General features: G+C 48.8%; 1 protein-coding gene across 1 annotated transcript in view; it reads left to right on the top strand.

The window, feature by feature from the left end:
- UNC93A (unc-93 homolog A) overlaps positions 1–24,462 on the top strand; it is a 50,042-nt gene that overhangs the window by 5,166 nt on the left and 20,414 nt on the right. The window contains exons 3-5 of the mRNA XM_016227886.3: positions 11,851–12,032; positions 16,509–16,738; positions 22,385–22,513. Coding sequence (XP_016083372.2) covers positions 11,851–12,032; positions 16,509–16,738; positions 22,385–22,513 — 541 coding nt within the window. The remainder of the gene's footprint in view (positions 1–11,850; positions 12,033–16,508; positions 16,739–22,384; positions 22,514–24,462) is intronic.

Below are 24,462 nucleotides of genomic sequence, written 5' to 3'. Positions count from 1 at the left end.
AATGCCCCAAGTTCTCCGGCTCTCCCTGAGCTTGTCCATTAAAGTTGTGATGTTACATGATCTGCATTTCTGCATCGGCCTTTAGCATTGGGCTCCAAGCAGTCTATTCTAGGGACGTTAAACATCCATTCTCCCTCCCATCATGTGAGCTCTTGGGGCTCTAAAAGCTCCTGAAGGTCAGGCCTTACCTTGAATTGTGCAGGAGATATTTTCTCCATTCTGACCCTTCCTCCAAATTGAAGATAGATAATAATTTTGTCTGTGTGCCAGTTTGGATAGCACCTGACTAGTGCTTCTGGGGACTAACACCTAAATAATGATTACAATGATTGAGCAGTCTAACACCATTTGATATCCTGAAAACATTTCACCAGCCCCTAAAGAACACCAATCAATCGTATTTATGAGCACTTACTGCGTGCAGAGCGCTGTTCTAAGTACTTGGGGGAGCACAACATAACAGACACATTTCCTGTCTGCAAATCATCACTTCAAACTCATCAAGATAAATAAGAACATGAAGTCACGTCCCCAAAAGGAGGAATTCCAGCCTATTCCATTAAAGAACCTACTCAACCCCAGGAATTATTTTCTAAATAAAGTAGCCTCCTTTCTAAAAATGGAATGAGCAAGCATAAAGTTGGGACAAACAAAGGGGGGGAAGGGGGATTTCCTTTCATTTCTGGTTCTAGTTTTAGTGAGGCTACATAAAAATTATTGGTGCCTTTGGCCCGGCATTGGTATCTTGCTGCTGGGACTTAGAAGATCATTTCCCTGAGCCAGAAGAATCGGAGAGAGGAGGGAAATGTTGGCTGAATCATCCCAGGGCTCAGAAAGGGTCAAATGGTCCATGTGTTGGGTACACAGGGAATCTAGATGACTCAGGACCACTCCATTCTCAGTCCCAGTGTCACTAGGCAGGAGAATCAAATCTGCCATGTGTCGACAGGCCTTAGCCTGTGTTTTGGAGCACAGGGACTTTCCCTGCTAAGTACCGCACTTTTTCTATCTGGCAAATCGAGTTTCATTTTGGAACTGAAAGTTTTTTATTTGGTAATGACTCCCTTGCCCTCGGCAGTCCAGACCTGCAGAGATCCACCCCTGGAAACTTCCTCTGTGGGAAATAAAAAATGCTACCTGGGAAGGGAAGAGATCTAACCCTTCACCCCAACCACCACAAGCCTGTAATCTCCTCGAAGGCAGAAATCAAGTCTACTAGCAGCACGGCCAAGTGGATAGAGCACAGAGCTGGGAGTCAGAAGGTCGTGGGTTCAAATTCCAGTTCTGTCCCTTATCAACTTGGGCAAGTCATTTCACTTTTCTGTGCCTAAATTCCCTCATCTGTAAATGGCATCTGTGTCTGATCTTATTTGCTTGTATCCACCCCAGCACTTAGTACAGTGCCTGGCACAGAGCAAGCCCTTAACAAATACCACAGTTATTATTACTAGCTTTATTGTACTCCCACAGGTGCCTAGTACAGTGCTTTGCCTAGAGTAAGCACTCAATAAATACCATTAATTGATTGACTGATTGGATAATGGGGAGAGAGTGATGCAGAAAAAAAGGGGGGCAGAGGAGTTGATATCAAAGCTCCATTAATCATCCCATTTCTGAAAATACCACAACTCAGTAATTCAATCAATCAGTAAATGGTATTATTGAGCACATACCGTGTACAGAGCTCTCTACTAAGTGCTTGGGACAGTAATACTTCAGAGTTGGTAAAAAGGTTTCCTGCCGACAATGAGCTTACAGTCTAGAACTGCCGTGTCTATGACTTGCTGAACCTCTTTATGCCCCAAGGTGCCCTTTTTTCTTTCTTTTTCTCTTTTAATGGCATCTGTTAAGCCAGGAACTGGAGTAAGCCTGGGGTTGATACAAGATAGCTAGGTTGGAAACAGTCCCTGACACACACACAGAGTTCACATTCTTAATCTCCATTTTACAGATGAGGTAACCGAGATACAGAGAAGTTAAGGGACTGGCCCAAGGTCACACGGCAGACAAGTGGAGGATCCAGGATTAGAACTGAGGTCCTCTGACTCCCGAGCCCGGGCTCTTTCCCCTAGACAACGCTGCCTCTCTAGGTCTTCCCTTCTCCTGACTAAGCAGCATCTCCATATTACCATGTCCCTGCTGCAGAACAAGGCTTCCCGCCCTCAGACCCCAACAGGGAAAGCACTCAGTGGAGATGGGCTGAAGTTTCACTGCACCCTGCAGATGAGCAGCTAGTCTACGACTATTTCAGGTTCCACCCCTCATTATGGGAGGAGCGAGGAGCCTCAGAAATTCACGGGCCTGATCACACCATGGAAAACCGTCACAGACCCCCAAACCGCCCCTGGGGTTGGCCACTAAGGGACTCAGGGAAGATGAGCTGTAAGGTCGAATACCAGAAACCAGATTGTCATCTGGGGAGCGAAATATTCCATGTAGCCCCACCACCACGCTGAGCTGCTAAAGACATCCAGGGCATCAGCAACATCACAAACGTATCCAGTTGAGTGGCTACTTCCAGTTCCATCACTGTGCGTTTCATTCAACAGCAGCTTCATTTATCACCCTATCAAGGAGGACTCTATTCATCGGCGTTTCTGCTGCCTAATCTCCGGAACTTCTCTCGCTCCCTCTTAAAGATACACTTTCCTAACACCTCTTGAGTCAGACATGGCAAAGCAGGAACACCAACTGCATTCAGTCCAGTAAGATTGAAACGGTGGTTATTACAGCCCACCCGGCCTGGGTGTGGCCACGGATGTACGCACACCTGAGGCCTTCTCATTCACCGAGTTGGAGCTCGGGAGGTACACTTACCGGTGGCCTTCACAAAGCCGGGGCAGCCGACGGTGAATTCGGAACCATCTGTCGTGCGTGGGCATAGTGTGGGAGCCACATCGGATCCACGTTGCACATACCTGACGGTCGCGTTGCTGTTTTCGAGACTGCTCCAAGGGAGGTACCACCATCCCGATGCCTGCCCCCCAGGCTGGTCTGTTTGCTGCTGTGGTATTATTAAAAAATAATGCTATCTGTTAAGCAATTACTATGTGCCAGGCTCTGTACTAAGCACTGGAAGTACAGTAAGCTTCTATCTTCATGCAAGTATCAGTGTAAGAGGGGTCTTCCATATCATAGCCCAGCTATGCTTGAACAAGGCCTTCTGAGTATATGTGGGGGACCCCTTAAATCCACCCTCAGGACAGATGGAAAGAGCACAGGCCTGATAGTCGGAGGACCTGAGTTCTAGTCCTTGCTCTGCCCCTTGTCTGCTCTGTGACTTTGAGCAAGTCACTTAATTTCTCTGGGGCTGAGTTTCTTCACCTGTAAAATGGGAATTAAATCTTACTCCCTCCTGTTTAGGCCGTGCACCCCACGTGCAGTGCAGAACAGTGCTTGGCAAATAGTAAGCGCTTAACAAATACCATCATAATTATTATTATGTGGTATAGGAATTGTATCCAACTTAATTACCTTGTATCTACTCCTGTACTTAGTACAGTGCTTGGCACATAGACAGTGCTAAACACATAACTTAAAAAAACATTCATTTCCCCTTCAACTTAGACTGAGCCACATGGGGGACCTGATTACTTTTCATCTACTTCAGTGCTTGGCACATAGAAAGCACTTGTCAGTGTTGTTATTATTATTATTACACAGAGATAAATAATTGCCCAACCTATTCTAAAAGTACTAATGATTTAACGCAGAAGTAGCCTCCAAGACAGCGCTTTACTTCCCTTGAAAGCCTGTCCAGATATTCCTGGGCAGTTTTCCTCCCTAACCACAGCCTTCCCGGTGAACAGCTGCTTCTGAATCCACTGGCCAAGGTTCACTCCCATGCCCTTGGAGCCTCTGCACGCCGATTTGGAGACCGTACTCTCCGGGGCCTTCCCCTCTGAACCCTCAGATAGAGCCTGACCCTCCGACTCCTGGGCTCTGAGATAGCTGCCCACGACTGAGACAGAAATAGCTCTTCAACTAGCCTTCCTCTTCTTTGCCCAACCCCCTGCTCTGCAATTGGGTGTGTTCCAGCTGATGCTATTCAGGGAGTGATTCACATCTTTGCAGATGAGCTAGCTCATTGAGGAGGAGTATGGGGTAATCTCTGAGTTTCCCACCCTATATTGCCTCCATCCTGGGGCACCTGTGCACTTGAGTCTTAACTCTCTGTGAACTTTGATACTAAGCACACCACAACACTTATATGCATATCTTTATAGTCTGTTGCATCTCTTAGCTGTAATTTATTTTAGTATCAGGTTCTCCCACTAGATTGTAGACTCTTTGAGGGCAGGAATCGTGTTTACCAACTTCATTGTACCGTACTCTATCAAACACTTAGTATAGTAATCAATCAGTGGTATGTATCGAGCATTTCCCGTGTGCAGAGCTCTGTACTAAGCACTTGGGAGAGTACAGACAGGTTTCCTGCCCACAGTGTTTCCCGTCTACAGGGGAAGACAGGAATTAATAAAAATAAATGAATAACAGAAATATACAGAAGTACTGTAGGGATGAAGATGTGGTGACCAAGTGCTTCAAGGGGTCAGATCAAAAGCTGTGATAGATTTGATAGAGAAGCAGCACAGAGTAGTGGATAGAAAAAAGGTTGAGGAGTCAGAAGGTCGTGGGTTCTAATCCTGGCTCCGCCACTTGTCTGCTGTGTGACCTTGGGCAAGTCACTTCACTTCTCTGGGCTTCAGTTACCTCACCTGTAAAATAGGGATTAAGACTGTGAGCCCTATCTGGAACAGGGACGGTGCCCAACCTGATTAGCTTATGTCTACCCTGGTGCTTAGCATATAGTAAGCACTTAAGTACCATCATTACTATCATTTTTATTACTGAAACTCAGGAGTGAAAAGTTCCTTGCACTAGAAATTTCTGGTCCTTTCCACCTTCTCTAGGTGTGAGGCAAGCCTATCTTAACCAACTCAGGGAACCAGTTTTGTTATAATGGTATTTGTTAAGAGCTTATTATGTGCCAGGCACTGTACTAAGTGCTGGGGAAAATACAAGATAATCACGTTAGACACAGACACCGTCCCACAAGGGGCTCCCAGTCTTAATTCCCATTTTACAGATGAAGAAACTGAGGCACCGAGCAGTGAAGCGACTTACCCAAGGTCACACAGCAGACAAGAGGCAGGGCTGGGAACAAAACCCAGGTCCCCTGACTCCCAGGACTAGACTCTTTCCACTAGTCCATGCTGCTCCTACTTTAAGAGTTAATAATGATGGTATCTGTTAAGAGTTTACTATGTGCCAAGCACTGTCCTAAGCCCTGGGGTGGATACAAGCAGATCGGGTTGGACACAATCCCCGTTCCACGTGGGACTCACGGCCTCAATCCCCATTTTACAGATGAGGGAACTGAGGCCCGGAGAAGTGAAGTGATTTGCCCAAGGCTACGCAGCAGACAAGTGGCAGAGCTGGGATTAGAACCCATGACCTTTTGACTCCCAGGCCCGTGCTCTACCCACTAGGCCAGGTGAGCTGTGGCAGGGACTGGGATGCAAGTGGAGGGATAGATTTTGCGAGTAGGTGGGCGATCACCTCTTGAGCGGCACCTGGGAAAGAGGAGAGCAAGGACGTGGTTACACGAGGGTGAGACTGGGTAGTTCACCTAAAATAGGGTCTATTTGCCCGTACAGCAGTTGGAGAATCTCATCAGGCGTAGAAGAGGAGGGAATTAAGAGTACTGAGGGTTTCGAGAGGGAGTCAAAGGTAGGGGCTTTTGGGGGGCAGTGAGAGGAAAAAAGCAGAGTAGAAAATCGAAACCATCAGCCTGATCTCCCTCAACTCTCCCCTGGTCCTCACCGTTCTCTTCCTCCTCTCTCCCTCTCTTTGCCTCATGTTTCTGTTTCTTGTTTTACTGTACTCTCCCAGGTGCTTAGTACAGTGCTCTGTACATGGTAAGCGCTCAGTAAATATGACCGAACGAATGACTCCCCCAACCTTTCCCAACACCACCACGCACCCCGTCTCACAAGCCTGAAACCTTGGCAACATCCTTGAATCATGTCTCTCATTCAACCCACCCACCCAGTCTATCATGAAATCCTGTTGATTCTACCTTCCCGACATTTCTAGAATTCTCCCTTCCTTTCCGTCCAGATTTCTATCACGCTGATCCAAGCGGTGGTCTGCCTCTCTACCCCCACTCCATTCCGTACTTCACTCTGCTGCCCAGATCCTGTCTCTGAAAGAAAGTTCAGATTTCCACTCCTCAGAAAACTCTGATGGATGCCCATCCAGCTTTGCATCAGACAGAAATTCAGTACCACTGGGGAAGCAGCGCGGCTCAGTGGAAAGAGCCCGGGCTTCGGAGTCAGGGGTCATGGGTTCGACTCCTGGCTCTGCCACTTGTCGGCTGTGTGACTGTGGGCTAGTCACTTCACTTCTCTGTGCCTCAGTTACCTCAACTGTAAAATGGGGATTAACTGGGAGCCTCACGTGGGACAACCTGATTACCCTGATTACCCCAGCGCTTAGAACAGTGCTCTGCACATAGTAAGCACTTAACAAATACCAACATTATTATTATTATTTAAAGGTCTCAATCAGTGCTCCGCGGCCTACCTTACCTGGCTGATTTGTCACTACGATGCAGCCCATACACTCTGCTCCTCTGATTCCAACCTCCTCGCCGTACCTCAGTCTTGTCTGCCGCAACACCACCGTCTTGCCCAAATCCTCTCTCTCTCTCGCCTAGAACTCCCATCCCCTTCACATACGGCAAATCGCTACTCTCCCCACCTTCAGTGCCCTCCGAAAATCACATCTCAGCCGAGAGATCTTCCCTGACTAAGCCCTCATTTCTCTTACTCTCCCTTCTACAACACCTGTGCACTTGGATTCTGTACTCCTTAAGCATTTGATATTCACCCCAGCCTCACGGCACTTACGTAAGTATCTTTGTAGTCTATTCTTTCCCTCAAGAGTAATTTATTTTCATGTCCGTCTCTCCCTCTAGACTGTAAGTTCCTTATGAGCAGGGATCCTTTCTACCCACTCTACTGTATTCTACTTTCCCAAATGCTTAGTACAGTGTTCTTCACCCAGTAAGCACGATCAATACATCTGGCAAGCCATCTTACGTCTATACTTAACAATAATAATAATTGCGGTGCTAAGCACTTATTATGTGCCAGGCACTCTTCTTAACACTGGGGTAAATAGAAGATAATTGTGTTGGACCCAGTCCCTGTCCCACATGGACCTCACGATCTTAATCCCCATTTTACAGATGTGGGAACTGAGGCACAGAGAAGTTATGTGACTTGATACACACACATATAAACGTGCGTGCATAAATAAATACCTAACACTGGACCTGGACCGTGTTTCTCCTAATGCTATTTCCTCATGGAATGTCCAAATATCATTAAGAAATCATAATAATAACAATAATGATAATAACGTTGGTATTTGTTCAGCGCTTACTATGTGCAGAGCACTGTTCTGAGCGCTGGGGTAGATACAGGGTAATCAGGTCGTCCCACGTGAGGCTCACAGTTAATCCCCATTTTATAGATGAGGTAACTGAGACCCAGAAAAGTGACTTGCCCACAGTCACACAGCTGCCAAGTGGCGGAGCCCGGATTCGAACCCATGACCTCTGACTCCCAAGCCCGGGCTCTTTGCACTGAGCCACGCTGATTCTTAAGCTCTTACACTACCTTCCTGTGACATGTTATCAATCAACCAATAAATCCATGGTATTTTTAAAGCACTGTACTGTGAAGAGCACTGAACTAAACACTTGGGAGGGTACAGGAAGCTCAGAGACTAGAGAAAACAGACACGGAACTAAATCAATAAATTATGGATGTGTACATAAGTGCTGTGGAGCTGAGGGTGGGGTGAATACCAAGTGATTAAAGCGTACAGATCCAAATCCATAAGGTGGCACAGAAGGGAGAGGGAACAGGGGAAAAGAGTGGTTAATCGAGAAATGACTCTTGGAGGAGATGTGATTTTAATAATAAGGATCTGAGGGCGGGGTGAGCGGTGGTCCATTGTACGTGAAAGGGAAGGGAGTGCCAGGCCTGAGGGAGGACGTGGGTAAGAGGGCAGTGAGTGGCGAGATAGATGAGATCGAGGTACAGTCAGTAGGTTGGCATTAGAGGAGGGAAGCGTGTGGGCTGGTTTAAAATATGAAATCAGCAAAGGTAGGAGGGGAGGAACTGATAGAGGGCTATAAAGCCAACGGTGAGGAGTTGCTGTTTAATGCAGAGGTGGAAGGGCAACCACAGGAGGTCCTTGAGGAGTTGGGAGGCGGGAACTTATTTTTAGAATAATGATCTGGGCAGCAGAGTGTATGATACACATTCTTCTGTTCATCCAAGGAATAAACACATTTAGATTCCCCAAATTGTCAGGCCAGTTCCCTTATCTAACAAGGTAAGTTTACAACTTCCTTCTTATCTCTACATGTTAATCGCCACATTATAAAGACCATCATCGGATCAGTATTTCAAGTGAGTGGCTCGTGGATTACATTTGAACACTGATATAGTTCTGATCTCATTTTTAACACGAACATTTATATAATACTGCTCTGAATTTTTAACTCACAAATCTGTGGCGTTGTATCATTTAGCCTGGCGGCAATGTTTAGCAAAACCCTCTTTTGGGTTCATTTAATATTTACTATAGTGCAATTTAGGCAGTTTCTATTTTAGTTACTATTCAGTTTTGTATTTCTGCTAATCTTAACTGGCTTTATAAATCTGCTGTTGTTTCCTTTCTTGCTTCTGTAATTCCATCAATAGTAGCTATTAAATAAGCAGACAACATCTCTCCCTGCTTTATTTAAAATAGTGTAGGTTCCTCGGTGTGTATATGTCTCCTTATGCAGTAGCCCCTTTCTAGAAGAGCAGAGAAATGTACATTTCAAAGCTACTGTTTATCAAAGAATAATGAGGAAACAGGTAAACTCAGATTTCATAAACAGGCGAAGATTAAATTTTCCTGATATATCGGAGGATCCTAAATCTTCCATTTTAGAACCCAGTGGGACGTCGTTTCATTCATTCAATTCAATCATATTTATTCAGAGCTTACTGTATGCAGAGCAATGTACTAAGACTTGGGAGTGAGAAGGCCATGGGTTCTAATCCCAGCTCCGACACTTTGCTGCATACGTTCACAGCTCTGAGTTGCCGCGGATTGGGTCAGGGAAACACCAGCCCACTCTCCTGTTGCAATCGTTCTCTCAGACGGGCTAAATTGGCCTCCAGCCTGTATGGGGAATCCACAATGGACTCCACTGTGTCCACTCCAGCTGTAGAGTGAACAGGAATAATAATAATAATAGTGGTATTTCTTAAGTGCTCACTCTGTGTCAATCATTGTTCTAAGCGCTGGGGTAGATACAAGTTAATCAGGCTGGACACAGCCCCACCTCACGGTTTAAATCCCCAGTTTACAGATGAGGCCATTTGAAATGACTAGACTTGCTTAGGTCACACAGCAGGCAAGGGGCAGAGCTGGGATTAGAACCCAGGTCCTTCTGACTCCCAGGCCTGTGCTCTATCCACTAGGCCTCGCTGCTTCCTTAGGCCAGGCCCGGCGATATGCCTGGGCCTCACCCCCAGGGCCGGCTTCAGAAGCCCGGCTCTCTGAGATGGGAGTCGAAAGAGTCGGTCCTCAGGGGACACATGGCACATCATACTGTGACGGGGTCGGGACGCAGAGGGATGAAGCCGTCTTTCATGCTGATTGGGTCAGCACACCCCGCTCTTTCGCCACCCCTAGACCTTGGCCAGTCCTCAGAGTCGCCCATCCAAGCTGGGTAAGGCCCGCTTCCCACAGTCGGCTCTCTATCTTGGCCACAAAGGACGGATCTGCTGCCCTTTGGGCCCCTGAGACATCCAGGCAGGCCGGACAAAACCAGGTGTCCCCAACTCCCTTCCTAGATCCTTGCCCTGGTCCCATGCCCTCGATCCCTGCCCACCACCAGCCCGCCTCCTGGATCCTCACCCTGAACCCATGTCCCGAATCCACGCACACCGCCCCTTCGCCGCCCCCGGATCCTCACCCTCAGAGCCCATCCTGGATTTCTGCCCCGGAACCAAAGGCCTGATGTCTCCCGGCTCTGCCGCTTGTCAGCTGTGTGACTTGGGGCAAGTCACTTGACTTCTGTGTGCCTCAGTTACCTCATCTGTAAAATGGGGATTAAAACTGTGAGCCCCACGTGGGACAACCTGATCACCTTGTATCCCCCCGCGCTTAGAACAGTGCTTTGCTCACAGTAAGCGCTTAACAAATGCCACCGTCTTACCCAGGGCTCAGCCTCAAACGCAGAAGAAATTCTGGTTCCCCCCGCCCCACCCCCCGGGTCAGTAGACTTTGAGCCATCCAATGCCGGAGGAAGGAAAGGGGATGGATCTATTGTTTTTCTTCTCCCGGTAGACTGAAACTCTTTGTGGGCAGGGATCTTATTTGCCAACTCTTTTGTAATTATACTCCCCCAGTGTTCTACCACAGTAAAGGGTAAATAAATACCACTGTTTGATTGATTAGCTCTTCTTCCTGGCGAAGCACCTGCCTGCAAAGTTGTACCTGAGTTACTTTCGTTCCCCTCCTTACACAGACGGTAAAAAGGTAAAAATGGGCAAGTATGGGAGGACAGTTGATCTCAACCAACAGCGCTGAGGAAGCAGCATGGCACAGCGTATAGAACACGGGCCTAGGAGTCAGAAGGTCATGGGTTCTAATTCTGGCTCCGCTACCTGTCTGCTGTGTGACCTTGGGCAAGTCATTTAACTTCTCTGGGCCTCAGTTACCTCATCTGTAAAATGGAGATTAGGACTCTGAGCCCCATGGGGGACAGGGACTGTGTCCAACCTGATTACCTTGTACCGACTCGGGTGCTTGACATAGTAAGCACTTAAAAATAATAATAATAATGTTGGTATTTGTTAAGCGCTTACTACGTGCAGGGCACCGTTCTAAGCACCGGGGTAGATACAGGGTCATCAGGTTGTCCCACGTGAGGCTCACAGTTAGTCCCCATTTTACAGATGAGGTAACTGAGGCACAGAGAAGTGAAGTGACTTGCCCACGGTCACACAGCTGACAAGTGGCAGAGCCGGGATTCAAGCTCATGACCTCTGACTCCCAAGCCCGGGCTCTTTCCACTGAGCCACGCTGCTTCTATATAACAGGCATGAAGCATGTTTCTATGGTAACAAGTACCATCATTAATTAATTGATAATTAATAGGGGGAACAATGGTTCCGCCTTACCCTTCTGGTTCGATATTTTTATTTATTTATCGGTGGCCCTTTGGTATCCGAAGCTTGGGCACTCCTGAACTCATACCTTAAATTCGGGTTAGAGCTTCTGTTTTCCAAATGCCTCCCCATCGGTGATCTCGGTTTATCCTCCCCGCATTCCTGTGAGATGGGGAAAGGGTAATGACTTTACAATATATGTAAATAAGATGCCAATATGGTTACCACAAAGGGCTCCCAGGCTAAGGGGGTGGGAGAACGGGTCTCGAACCCCCATTTTAGAGATGAGGAAACGGACGCCCAGAGAAATAAAGTGACCTGTCCAAGAGCACGCAGCAGGTAAGTGACTAGAACCCAGGTCATCTGACTCCGAGGCCCAGGATCTTCCCGTTGGACCGCACAGCCGGGGGAAGGAGGGAGGGACGACGGAAGGGAGGGATGGAGGAAAAGAGGGGTTCCTTCTCCTTCACGGCCTCTCGGTTCCCTTCCGCCTCGGGGACCTCCAGCGTCTCTGGTCCCCCCAACCCACCAGATTCGCTCCGTCCCTTGGACCACGGGAGGACACGTTTCTGGGGTTGACCCAAGCTTTCTGTCTCCACAGAGCAGTCTCAACCAAGAGGAGGGCCTGGGGGTGACCGCCCTCAGCGTGCTGTATGGAGCCCTCATCCTGTCATCCATGTTCCTCCCGCCGATGCTCATCAAGAAGTTCGGCTGCAAGTGGACCATTGTAGTGTCCATGTGCTGCTACATCGCATTCTCCCTGGGCAACTTTTACCCCAGCTGGTAACTGAAATCGTGCTCTCTGTTGAGCGCTTGCTATGGGCCAAGGGCCGTACTAAGCGAAGGGGTAGATATAGTATTCATTCAATAGTATTTAGTGAGCACTTACTATGCGCAGAGCACTGTACTAAGCGCTTGGAATGTACAAATCGGCAACAGATAGAGACAGTCCCTGCCCACTGACGGGCTCACGGTCTAATCGGGGGAGTTACAGTCTAATCCGGGGAGAATCAGGTCAGCTCACAGTCTAAGTAGGAGGGAGAAAAGGGTATTTCATCCCTACTTTGCACATGAGGGAATTGCTTCCCAGAGACTAATAATAATATCTGTGGTATCTTTTAAGTGTTTACTACGTGGCGGACACTATGCTAAGCGCTGGGGTGGATATGAGCAAATCGAGATGGACACAGATCCTGCCCCATGTAGGGCTTACAGTCTGAATCCCCATTTTACAGATGGGATAACTGAGGCACAGAATGACTTGCCCAAGGCCAAACAGCAGCGTGGCTCAGTGGAAAGAGCACCGGCTTTGGAGTCAGAGGTCATGGGTTCAAATCCCGGCTCGGCCACTCGTCAGCTGTGTGACTTTGGGCAAGTCACTTAACTTCTCGGTGCCTCAGTTCCCTCATCTGTAAAATGGGGATTAAGACTGTGAGCCCCACGTGGGACAACCTGATTCCCCTGGGTCTACCCCAGCGCTTAGAACAGTGCTCGGCACATAGTAAGCGCTTAACAAATACCAACATTATTACAGCAGACAGGTGGTGGAAGTGGGATCAGAACCCATGACCTACTGTCTCCTAGGCCTGTGCTCTATCCACTCTGACAGTGAAGTGACTTGCTCACGATCGCAGAACAGGAAAGAGAGGGGATTAGAACCCAAGTCCTCCATCTCCCAGGCCTATTCTCTTTCCACTAGGCCATGCTACAACTCTCTGCCCACCTCCTAGGAAGAGCCCAGCCTCAGTTGGAGAATTGAGTTTAATTATGGAATTTACTAAGAACACCAGGCACAGTAGTAAATGCTGCGGTAGATATAAAACACACAATTCTGATGTGGTTCCTACCCACAGTGGGGCTCACAACCCAGATGAAATAAAACAGCCACCTAAGGAAGAAAAAGTTCTTCAGAGGCAGATAGAAATTCTCGTATTTAGTGGGGAAAAGAGGGGAAAAAAAGATACTACCAGGAATAGCAAGAGTAGGGAAAAACTGATAGGTGAATAAGTAAATAGAGGATGTAGATGAACATTTCCTGAACTATTAAGGGAGACTGTATTTATAGGAACATAGCCTGGGACTCACTGACTCCTAGTTCGCTGTTTCGTAAATACCATCACCGACCAAACAATGGAAGCAAGTGAAAATTCAGCCATCAGAACCATTTGAATAAGTAGGTAAACTGGGCTTGGGAGAGACAGTGCGTAGATTTCTCACTACTCCATCTTAGGAGACTATTGAAGAGTTGCCTCCTCCTCTTCAAGATTTTCTCCAGGTCTGTCGTGAGGCTGGAGGCCCCTTTATTCTTTAGAGTTCCTGAGATTGCAATCTACATCTGTGATTGCATCTTTCGTGGTATTTCTAGCACTTTTCTCTATTTACCTTTACCTATTTTCCGCACTTTTGTCTACCTGTTATACACTGAATGACTTATTTTGATTACTCTATTTCTGCATATTTTTACGTCCGCGTCCCCTGTCAGATTGTAAGCTCCCTGTGGGCATTTACTAAGCTTATAATACTTAGTGGGTGCTCCATACATCCTTTTACTATTACTCTGGAATTCATTCATTCACTCGGTCGTATTTATTGAGCACTTACTGTGTGCAGAGCACTGTATTAAGCGCTTGGAAAGTACAGTTGAGCAACAGAGACAATCCCTGCCCAATTAATCAGGGACGACTTCTTGAAGGAGGTGAACTTTCAGGATGACTTTCAAGATCACGAGAGTTGTGGTTTGGTGATTTGAAAGGAGAAAGAACTCTAGGCAGGGGAAGGGCTCTGAGCAAGAGACAGGAGATGGAAAAAGGGGAGAGCGAAGGAGAGAGATAAGGCTTGTCTGGGATCACAGGATGCAAGCTGAAGAGCAGTAGGTGAAGAGAGAAGAGATGTAAAAAGGAGAGAATTGGTAGAGAAACTTCGAGCCAGTGGTCACAAGTATTTTCCAGGAAGGCATGGGAAGAATTTGAGGGGTGAGACGCGCTGAAAGACATTTTAGGAAAACTGTCTGGGCAGCTAATAATAACAATAATAATGTTGATATTTGTTAAGCGCTTACTATGTGCCGAGCAGTGTTCTAAGCGCTGGGATAGACACAGGGGAATCAGGTTGTCCCACGTGGGGCTCACAGTCTTAATCCCCATTTTACAGATGAGGGAACTGAGGCACCGAGAAGTGAAGTGACTTGCCCCAAGTCACCCAGCTGACGAGTGGCCGAGCCGGGATTCGAACCCATGACCCCTGACTCCCAAGCCCGTGCTCTTTCCACTGGGCCACGCTGCTTCTCAGCTGAGAATGATGAAAAGATCCGAGGCGGGGTGACCGACGAGGAGGCTGAAACAGTCGTTTCTTTTGGAGATGATAAGGGCTGGAACCGGGGTGATGGCCCACTTGATTGGAAAGAAGGAAGAGGACCAGAGAAGTGTTGTGGAGAACCAGCGGGTAGACTAAACGACAACCACAGAGCTTCTAGCTTCGGGGTCAGGGAGAGCGATGGAGATTTTGACCGATGGGAAGTCATAAGAATGGATGTGGGATGGACGTTTATGCCATTATGAATTTAGGGAAGCAGTGGGAGTTCCATGTGGATGTCCCGGAGACAAGAAGTAGCAGACCTCAAGCATAAGAGACATGGATTCTGATCCTGGCTCCACCATTTCCTGTTGTGTGACCTTAGGCTTAATAATAATTATAATAATGATGTTGGTACTGGTTAAGCGCTTACTATGTGCAGAGCACTGTTCTAAGCGCTGGGGCAGATACAGTGTAATCAGGTTGTCCCACGTGAGGCTCACAGTTAATTCCATTTTACAGATGAGGTCACTGAGGCACAGAGAAGCGAAGTGACTTGCCCACAGTCACACAGCTGACAAGGGGCAGAGCCGGGAGTCGAACCCATGACCTCTGACTCCCAAGCCCGGCCTCTTTCCACTGAGCCACGCTGCTTAGCTTCTCCGTGCCTCAGTTTCTTCATCTTTAAAATGCGAATTTGAAAGCTGTTCTCCTCCACCTCAGAATGTGAGTCCTGTGGAGGACAGAGGCCATGTCCAATTGGATCATCTTGTTTCCGCCCCACCATTTCGCAGGATCTGGCACATACTAAACGCCCAACAGGTATCACTATGACTTTTATTATCAGCATTATTGGAAGCAGCATGGCATAATGGATAGAGTCCGGTGCGGGGAGTCAGGAGGTCATGGGTTCTAATCTTGCCTCCATCACTTGTCTGCTGGGTGACCTTGGGAGAGTCGCCTCACTTCTCTGGGCCTCATTTACCTCATCCGTAAAATGGAGATTAAGACTGTGAGCCCCCACATGGGACAGGGACTGTGTCCATCCCGATTTGCTTATATCCACCCCAGTGCTTAGTACAGCGCCTGGCACATAGTAAGTGCTTAACAGATACCACAATTCTTATTATCAATAAGAAGATATGCAAGATGATAGAGCAGGAAATCTAGTGCCATAGATTTGCTCATTTAGTGTAGTACCTGGAATTGTGTAGGAACTTCAAAATGCCAAAGATCTTTTCGTAATGTTTTTTGGGACTCTGAGGTGCACGGAAATGTCCACCGGTAGCTGCATAAGATGAACTGCCTGGGTCTCGGTGACTTGCTTGGAGAAGCAGCGTGGCTCAGTGGAAAGAGCCCGGGCTTGGGAGTCAGAGGTCATGGGTTCGAATCCCGGCTCGGCCACTTGTCAGCTGGGTGACTGCGGGCAAGTCACTTCGCTTCTCTGCGCCCCAGTTCCCTCCTCTGTAAAATGGGGATTGACTGTGAGCCCCACGTGGGACAACCTGATTCCCCTGCATCTCCCCCAGCGCTTAGAACGGTGCTCCGCACATAGTAAGCGCTTAACAAATACCAACATTATTATTAAACCTTGTTTTCTTTTTTACGGTATTTGTCAAGCACTGTTCTAAGCCCTGGGGGCAGACACAGACCAATCAGGGCAGACACAGTCCCTGTCCCACATGAGGCACACGATCCAAGTAGGAAGGAGAACAGGTATTGAATCCCCATTTTAAAGTTGAGGAAACTGAGGCACAAAGAAGTTAAGCGACTTGCCCCAAAGCACCCCGTAGGCAAGTGGTGGAGCTGGGATTAGAACCCAGGTCCTCTGCCTCCCAGACCTGGGCTCTTTCCGTTAAGACCACACTGCTTTTCAAGATGGTTTGACAAGATGTTGTCCTGGCTCAGAGAACAGGCGGAAAACGAGGACGCGCCTCGGCCTCGACTAAGGGTCACATTGTGTTGCAGGTACACTCTGATCCCGACCTCTATGATCCTGGGACTTGGAGGGGCTCCGCTCTGGTCCGCTAAATGCACCTACCTTACAATTTCCGGAAACGAATACGCCCGGAGAGCTGGGAAAATCGGAAGAAACGTGGTTAACCAGTACTTTGGGATCTTCTTTCTTCTATTCCAGTCCTCCGGCGTGTGGGGAAATCTTATTTCATCTTTGATATTTGCTCAGTCACCAACCCAAGGTAATGAAACCGGGAAGGTGGGAACGTTGGTTCTGCCCTTTGGGGATTAATGTAGACAACATTATTTTTGAGGCGGGGGAGGGAGACATTGCCTCTGAGAACTTTTTCCTACCCACTGGAGTCTAGGCAGTACTTGCCCAGAGAATAATAATAATAATGTTGGTATTTGTTCAGCACTTACTAGGTGCAGAGCACTGTTCTAAGCGCTGGGGTAGATACAGGGCAATCAGGTTGTCCCACGTGAGGCTCACAGTCTTAATCCCCATTTTACAGATGAGGTAACCGAGGCACAGAGAAGTGAAATGACTTGCCCACAGTCACCCAGCTGACAAGTGGCAGAGCCGGGATTCAAACCCTTGACCTCTGACTCCCAAGCACGTGCTCTTTCCACTGAGCCACGCTGCTTCTCTAATAATGATGATGGCATCTGTTAAGCGCTTACTATGTGCAAAGCACTGATCTAAGCGCTGGGGAGGATACAAGATGATCAGGTGGTCCCCCGTGGGGCTCACAGTCTTCATCCCCATTTTACAGAGGAGGTAACGGAGGCACAGAGAAGCTAAGTGACTTGCCCAAAGTCACACAGCTGACAAGCGGCAGAGCCGGGATCTGAACCCATGACCTCTGACTCCCAAGCCCGGGCTCTTTCCACTGAGCCACGCTATCTTAACGTAAGGTTGGCATTTGTTAAGCGCTTACTATGTGCAGAGCACCGTTCTAAACACTGGGGGAGATACAGGGTCATCAGGTTGTCCCACGTGAGGCTCACAGTCTTTACCCCCATTTTACAGATGAGGTAACAGAGGCACAAGAGAAAGAAGCAGCGTGGCTCCGTGGAAAGAGCATGGGCTTTGGAGTCAGAGGTCATGAGTTCGAATCCCAGCTCTGCCACTCGTCAGCTGTGTGACCGTGGGCAAGTCACTTCACTTCTCTGGGCCTCAGTTACCTCATCTGTAAAATGGGGATTAAGATTGTGAGCCCCACGTGGGACAACCTGATTCCCCCGTGTCTCCCCCAGCGCTTAGAACAGTGCTCTGCACATAGTAAGCGCTTAACAAATACCAACATTATTATTATTATTATTATTAAGTGACTTGCCCATAGTCACACAGCTGACAAGTGGCAGAGCTGGGATTCGAACCCATGACAGTGAGCCCCACACAGGGCAGGAACGGTATTCAACCCGACAACCTTCTATCTACCCCAGTCCCTAGCAGAGTGCTGGGCACATAGTAAGCGTCAAGAAACGCTAAAAGAAATAAAAGAGGGAAAAGGGGAGGGGAGAAGTGGGTGATTTCCATACTCATTCCTCTGCTTTGGCTGGAAATGTAGAGCAGAGAGGAAGCCCAGATGGTCACTGGATCCCCCGCAATAAATGATAATAATAATGATTATGACATTTGTTGAGCCACTTACCGCGTGCGAAATACTGTACTAAGCGCTGGGGTGGTTATAAGCAAATCGGGTTGGGTACTGTCCCTATCCCAGTGGGGGGCTCACAGTCTCAATCCCCATTTTACAGATGAGGTAGCCGAGGCACGAAGCAGTGCGGTGACTTGCCGCAGGTCACACAGCAGACAGATGACAGAGCCGGGATTAGAACCCATGACCTTCAGACTCCTAGGCCCGGGCTCTACCCACTACGCTATGCAGCTCGTCATAAGGGAAGGGAAAACAAGGGAAAAGCCTGTGCAGACTTAGCAGTGAGGCAGACTTATCGTGCACACTCCCCTCGCCTCCGCCCCTCCAACCCTACCCTCGCCCAGCTGATTCTTGGCCTGCTCTCCTTCTGCATTCGTTCACTCACTCATTCGATCGTATTTACTGAGCACCTCCTGAATGCAGAGTCACTTCGCTTCTCTGTGCCTCAGTTACCTCATCTGCAGAATGGGGATCGAGAGCGTGAGCCCCACGTGGGACGGGGACCGCGGCCAACCCCATTTGCTTGTAGCCACCCCAGGGCTTACTACAGTGCCTGGCTCAGAGCAAGGGCTTAACAAACGCATTCCCTGCCTCCAGCCAGCTTACGGTCTGGAGGGAGGGAGACATCAATATAAATATATAAAATGACAGATATGGACCTAAGTGATGTGGGGCTGGGACGGGGGAAGAACCAAGGGAGCGAGTCAGGGCGACGCAGAAGGGAGTGGGAGGAGAGGAAAGGAGGGGCTTAGTCTGCGAAGGCCTCTTAGAGGAGATGTGCCTTCAATAAGGCTTTGAAGGAGTGGAGAATAATTAATAATCGTCTGTTGGATTTGAGGAAGGAGAACATTCCAGGCCAGACGCGGTACGTGGGCTAGGGGTCGGAGGCTAGATGAGTGAGATCGAGGTACACTGACACATCCGCAACGTGTCCCGTGAAGAGACAGAACCGTGGTTTCTCTTATAACCCTGACCGTTGCGATGAAGACTGCTCTGTGGTTTCCACTCTCGGAAGCCCGTTAGAGAGAGGAGGGAGCGCTCCCGTCCCGCGGCAGACTCTCTTGTGGGGAGATGGAGAAATCAGATCACTTCCTTTCCCCACCCATTGGCCACGAGGGCTGTGGCCCACGTTGCCCATGACGGCCGGGCACCTTCCAGACCGCACGTGGCAAGTGAAAATCCTTCCACTTCGAGGAGGGACCGGAGCCGGAGGGCTGACTTCCTCCTCGTGGGACTCACCAAGTGTTCTCTAAGTGATAACTGCCGCTGTCCAGTCAAGATAATCGGGTTGGGTACAGCTGAAGGAGGAGGGAGAACCGAGATTGAATCCCCACTTTACAGATGAGATAACTGAGGTAGAGTTGGTCAAGATGACACAGCAGGCAAGTGGCGGAGCTTGGATTCGAACCCAGGTCCTCCGACTCCCAGATCGCTGCTCTTTCCACTATGGCCACGTTGCTTCGCCAGCACGCTCCGCTGCAGATCTGTGAACACGGGATACGACCCTCCCCGACGTTGCGTTACGGGCAGCAGGGCGACTCTGGACCGTAGCCGCCAGGAGGAGGTTGGAGGGTTCATTCATTCCTTCGTTCAATAATAATGGTGGTATGTGTTGATGTTGGTATTGGTTAAGCGCTTACTACGTGCAGAGCACTGTTCTAAGCGCTGGGGTAGACACAGGGGAATCAGGTTGTCCCACGTGGGGCTCACAGTCTTCATGCTCATTTTACAGATGAGGTAACTGAGGCACAGAGAAGTTAAGTGACTTGCCCATAATCACACAGCTGACAGGAGGCAGAGCTGGGATTCGAACTCATGAGCTCTGACTCCAAAGCCCAGGCTCTTTCCACTGAGTCACGCTGCTTCTCAGTGTTAAGTGTTAAGCGCTTACCACGTGCAGGGCACCGTTCTAAGCGGTGGGGGAGGTACAGGGTAATCAGGTGGTCCCACGCGAGGCTCGCGTTTAATCCCCATTTTACAGAAGAGGTAACTGAGGCCCAGAGAAGCGAAGTGACTCGCCCACGGTCACACAGCTGACAAGTGGCAGAGCCGGGAGTCGAACCCATGCCCTCTGACTCCGAAGCCCGGGCTCTTTCCACGGAGCCACGCTGCTTCCCAATCGCACTTACTGAGCGCTTACTCTGTGCAATGCCCTGTAACATTAATAATAATGATGGTGGTAGGTGTGAGGCGCTTACTACGTGCCAAGCACTGTTCTAACCACTGGGGTAGATACAGTGCAATCAGGTGATCCCACGTGGGGCTCACCGTCTTAAGCCCCATTTTACAGAGGGGGTAACGGAGGCCCAGAGAAGTGAGGTGACTTGCCCAAAGTCACACGGCTGACCAGTGGCGGAGCCGGGATTAGAACCCACGACCTCTGACTCCCAAGCCCCGGCTCTGTACTAAGCGCTCGGGAGATTACAATACAATGAAAGGGGAGGTCTCTGGGCTCTCTGCTTCCAAGATGATAGCGTCCTAATGACTTTAACCCTGGTGAGTTTATTCATAGTCTCTCGATCAACGGCATTTATTGAAGACTTACTGGATGCGGAGCAGTGCATTAAGAACTTGAGAGAAAACAATTCAACAGTCATAGATAGGTTCCCAGACCACCAGGAGCTTTCAAGAGGTGCTTACAGTCTAGTCCTACGTGCAGAGGAGCTAATGTTCATCGTGGGCAGGGACTGCGTCCTTTTATTGTTAATAATAATAATCGGAAGAAGAAGAACTGTGGCATTTGTTAAGTGCTTACTATGTGCCAGGCACTGTATTAAGTGCTGGAGTGGATACAAGCAAATGGGGTTGGGGACAGTCCCTGTCCCACGTGGGGCTCCCGGTCTCAATCTCCATTTTACAGATGAGGTAACTGAGGCACAGAAAAGTGAAGTAACTTGCCCAAGGTCACACAAAAGACAAGTGGCAGAGCGGGGACTAATAATAATAATAATAACGTTGGTATTTGTTAAGCGCTTACTATGTGCCGAGCACTGTTCTAAGCGCTGGGGTAGACACAGGGGAATCAGGATGTCCCACGTGGGGCTCACGGTCTTAATCCCCATTTTCCAGATGAGGTAACTGAGGCCCAGAGAAGTGAAGTGACTCGCCCACAGTCACACAGCTGACAAGTGGCAGAGCTGGGATTCGAACTCATGGCCTCTGACTCCAAAGCCCGGGCTCTTACCACTGAGCCACGCTGCTTCACGGATTAGAACCCGTGACCTTCGGACTCCCGGGCCCCTGCTCTATCTACTAAGCCACGCTGTTTAATTATATTATACTCTCCCAAGCACTTAGGACAGTGGTCTGTACCCACTAAGCGCTCAAGAAATACCATTATATGAATGAAAGAGGCCAATTTTGCTTCTCTTCCTAGTTTAGCTGGTTGTAAGAAAAAAAAAAGCTTCCGTATTTTTAATTCTTCTCTCTTTCACTGTCAGCAAAATCTACTGGTTGAGATTAGGGTGGAGCAATCTAAACCTTGGAAAGTTCAGAGTCTGGAGGACACGCCTATCCCTGGCTGTTTTCCTCTGAGCCTTCTGGAAAGGAACCATTGTCAATCTTCCGCTGGGGAATGGTGCTCAAGGAGAGGAGCTTCCTGGTCTGTGACCCAAACTGTGGTCTCCTGACCGTAATACAATCTGGCACTTGGCATGAAACCCATGAAAATGCTAAATCCGTCCGGGGGTCTTAAACGGACACCTGGAAAACGCTGTTTACGGCTTCTGAAAATAGATGCGACTCATTTTGTAAGCTGCTTGTGGGCAGGGAATGTGCTTCCCAACTCTAATATTGTATTCTCCCAAGCGCAGCGTGACCTAATGGCCAGAGCACAGGCTTGGGAGTCAGAAGGACCTGGGTTCTAATCCAGGCTCCCCTTGTCTATTTGGTTCAGGGACTGCCTCCAACCTGATTCTGTTGTATCCACCCCTGCGTTTAGTACGTAGTAAGGGCTTAACAATTACCACGGTTATTATTATCGTTATTACTGACCTCCTGGATGGTCTTGAGTCACCTTACTTTTCGGTGCCTCAGTTTCCTCATCTGTAAGATGAAAATCGGGATACCTGCCTCTTCTCACCTCACAGGGATGGACGGGAAAAGTAAAAGTGCTCTCTGAACAGCAGCGTCGTTGTTCTCTTCCCCTGTACGACCTAAGGGATGAAACGTTCTGGGGTGTTTTGGATGGGCTGGTAGAGCGCCGTGTGTGTTCTTACTCCCCAGGGATAAACCCAGAAGAACAGCTGAAGTACTGTGGGGCCAGCGACTGTCCAACGACGACCAACGTCTCTACGAACAGCACCCAGCGTCCACCCCAGGACCTGGTCTATACCCTCCTGGGCGTCTACACAGGTAAGGACCCTCTGGACCTCAGCGAGTCGATCGATGGATGATATCGATGGAGTGCCTGCTGTCTGCAGAGCCTGCCCCAAGAACCTGGGGATGGCCAGTGCGATAGAATTGGTAAATACAACCCCTGCCCTTAAGGAGCTTACGGTCTAGCGGAGGAACGTGTAACCCCTTCCCGGAGTTGGCCGGGGAGTTGTCCGTGAAGGGCTGGGGTCGGCAGGGAGCACTGCACCGGGACATCTGTGGATGGAAGGAAAATCCCCAAGAATCTACGCCCGCAAGTCAGAAAATTGCGGGGGTGGGGTAAGCAGATCCTTACAATCAACCAAGCAATTGATGATATTTGAGAGTTTACTGTCAGCACGATCCCTGCCCTCAAAGAGTTTACACCCTAGTGGAGCATGCAATCTAGTTTAAAGCAAAGATCATCCATAGAAAGCTGGATCATGATGCAAGGGAGGTTTCGCTCCCAACTTCCTCCTCTCCAAATGCATCTACCAAAGAAAGAAATACTTGGGGCCCACCCAGGAGCCCCAAAGACATGGCTGCGTGATCCTGGGCCTATAAATTCCTCCTCAGGGTGAAGAAGGGGTCTTGATTTGCACCCCGCTGGATCAATCTGGGCTACCATTAGCCAAGCCCCAGGCTCCAGGGCCATACCTGATGATCTAGACTTTTGGAATTTTTCGGAGCTGGGACGTCCATACTTTCTAGCATCAAACACGGGGTGAAGACCGAAGTAGCCAGTTAATCAGTGGTATTAACTGAGCATTCAATCTGCGCAGAACACTGAACTAAGCACTTGGGAGAGTGCCGTACAACAGAGTTGATAGACACGTTCCCTGCATAACAGGAGTTTATAGTTCGGAGGGGGAGGCAAACATTAATATAAATAAATATATGGAATAAATATACTATTTAAATATATACCTATATGTATATAGGTGGATAGGAAGAGGGAGAGAGAGATAGCGAGAGGGAGAATAGCGACGAGCCAGAAGCAGCGTGGCTCGATGGAAAGAGCACGGGCTCGGGAGTCAGAGAATGCGGGTTCTAATCCAGGCTCTGCCACCTGTCAGCTGTGTTTCTTTGGCCAAGTCACTTAACTTCTCTGTTCCTCAGTTACCTCATCTGTAAAGTGGAGATTAAGACGGTGAGCCCCACCTGGGGCCACATGATTACCTTGCATCCCTCCCAGCGTTGAAACAAGTGCTTGGCGCATAGTAAACGCTTCACAAATACCATCATTATCATCGTCAATGGGCCCAACATGGGAGATGGAAGAGCATGGAGAATAGAGGGCAGAAGAATAGAGGAAAGAAGAGAAAAACAGAAAAGCCTAATGGAGAGACCAGGGTTCTAATCCAGCCCTGCCAGTTGCCTGCCATTTGACCTTGGGCAAATTACTCAACTTCTCTGGGCTTCAGCTTTCTCTCTCTAGGATTTTGAGCCCCGTGGGGGGCAGCCACCGTGGGCCATCTGCTTATAGTTTACCTACTCCAGCATTTCATACAATACTTGGCACATAGTAAGCACTTAACAAACACTACAGTGATGATTAATCTTACCGAGGGAAGATAGAAGGAGCATTGAACAAGGGGGACAAAGTTAGGACAAGAGCTATATGAGAGAGTGAATAATAATAATGAGAACAATTATGATATTTGTTAAACACTTACTACGTGCCAGGCGCTGTTCTAAGCACTGGGGTGAATCGGGCTGGACACACAGTCCCTGTCCCATGTGGGGCTCACAGTCTCGATTCTCGTTTTACAGACGAGGTAACTGAGGCACAGAGAAGTGACGTGACCTGCCCAAGATCACTCGGCAGACAAGTGGTGGAGCCAGGGTCAGACAGTTGGAGAGAGGCATATGCAAGGAGAGGTTACAATCCCTCAATTCACACCAAAGACGGTCAGAATCCCAGTTCACACAATCCCCCAACCACGTCC

This window comes from Ornithorhynchus anatinus, chromosome 21 (assembly GCF_004115215.2).
Source record: "Ornithorhynchus anatinus isolate Pmale09 chromosome 21, mOrnAna1.pri.v4, whole genome shotgun sequence".
Taxonomy (NCBI): domain Eukaryota; kingdom Metazoa; phylum Chordata; class Mammalia; order Monotremata; family Ornithorhynchidae; genus Ornithorhynchus; species Ornithorhynchus anatinus.
The sequence above is the reverse complement of the archived record's forward strand: the minus strand, read 5'-3'. Positions and strand labels throughout refer to the sequence as shown.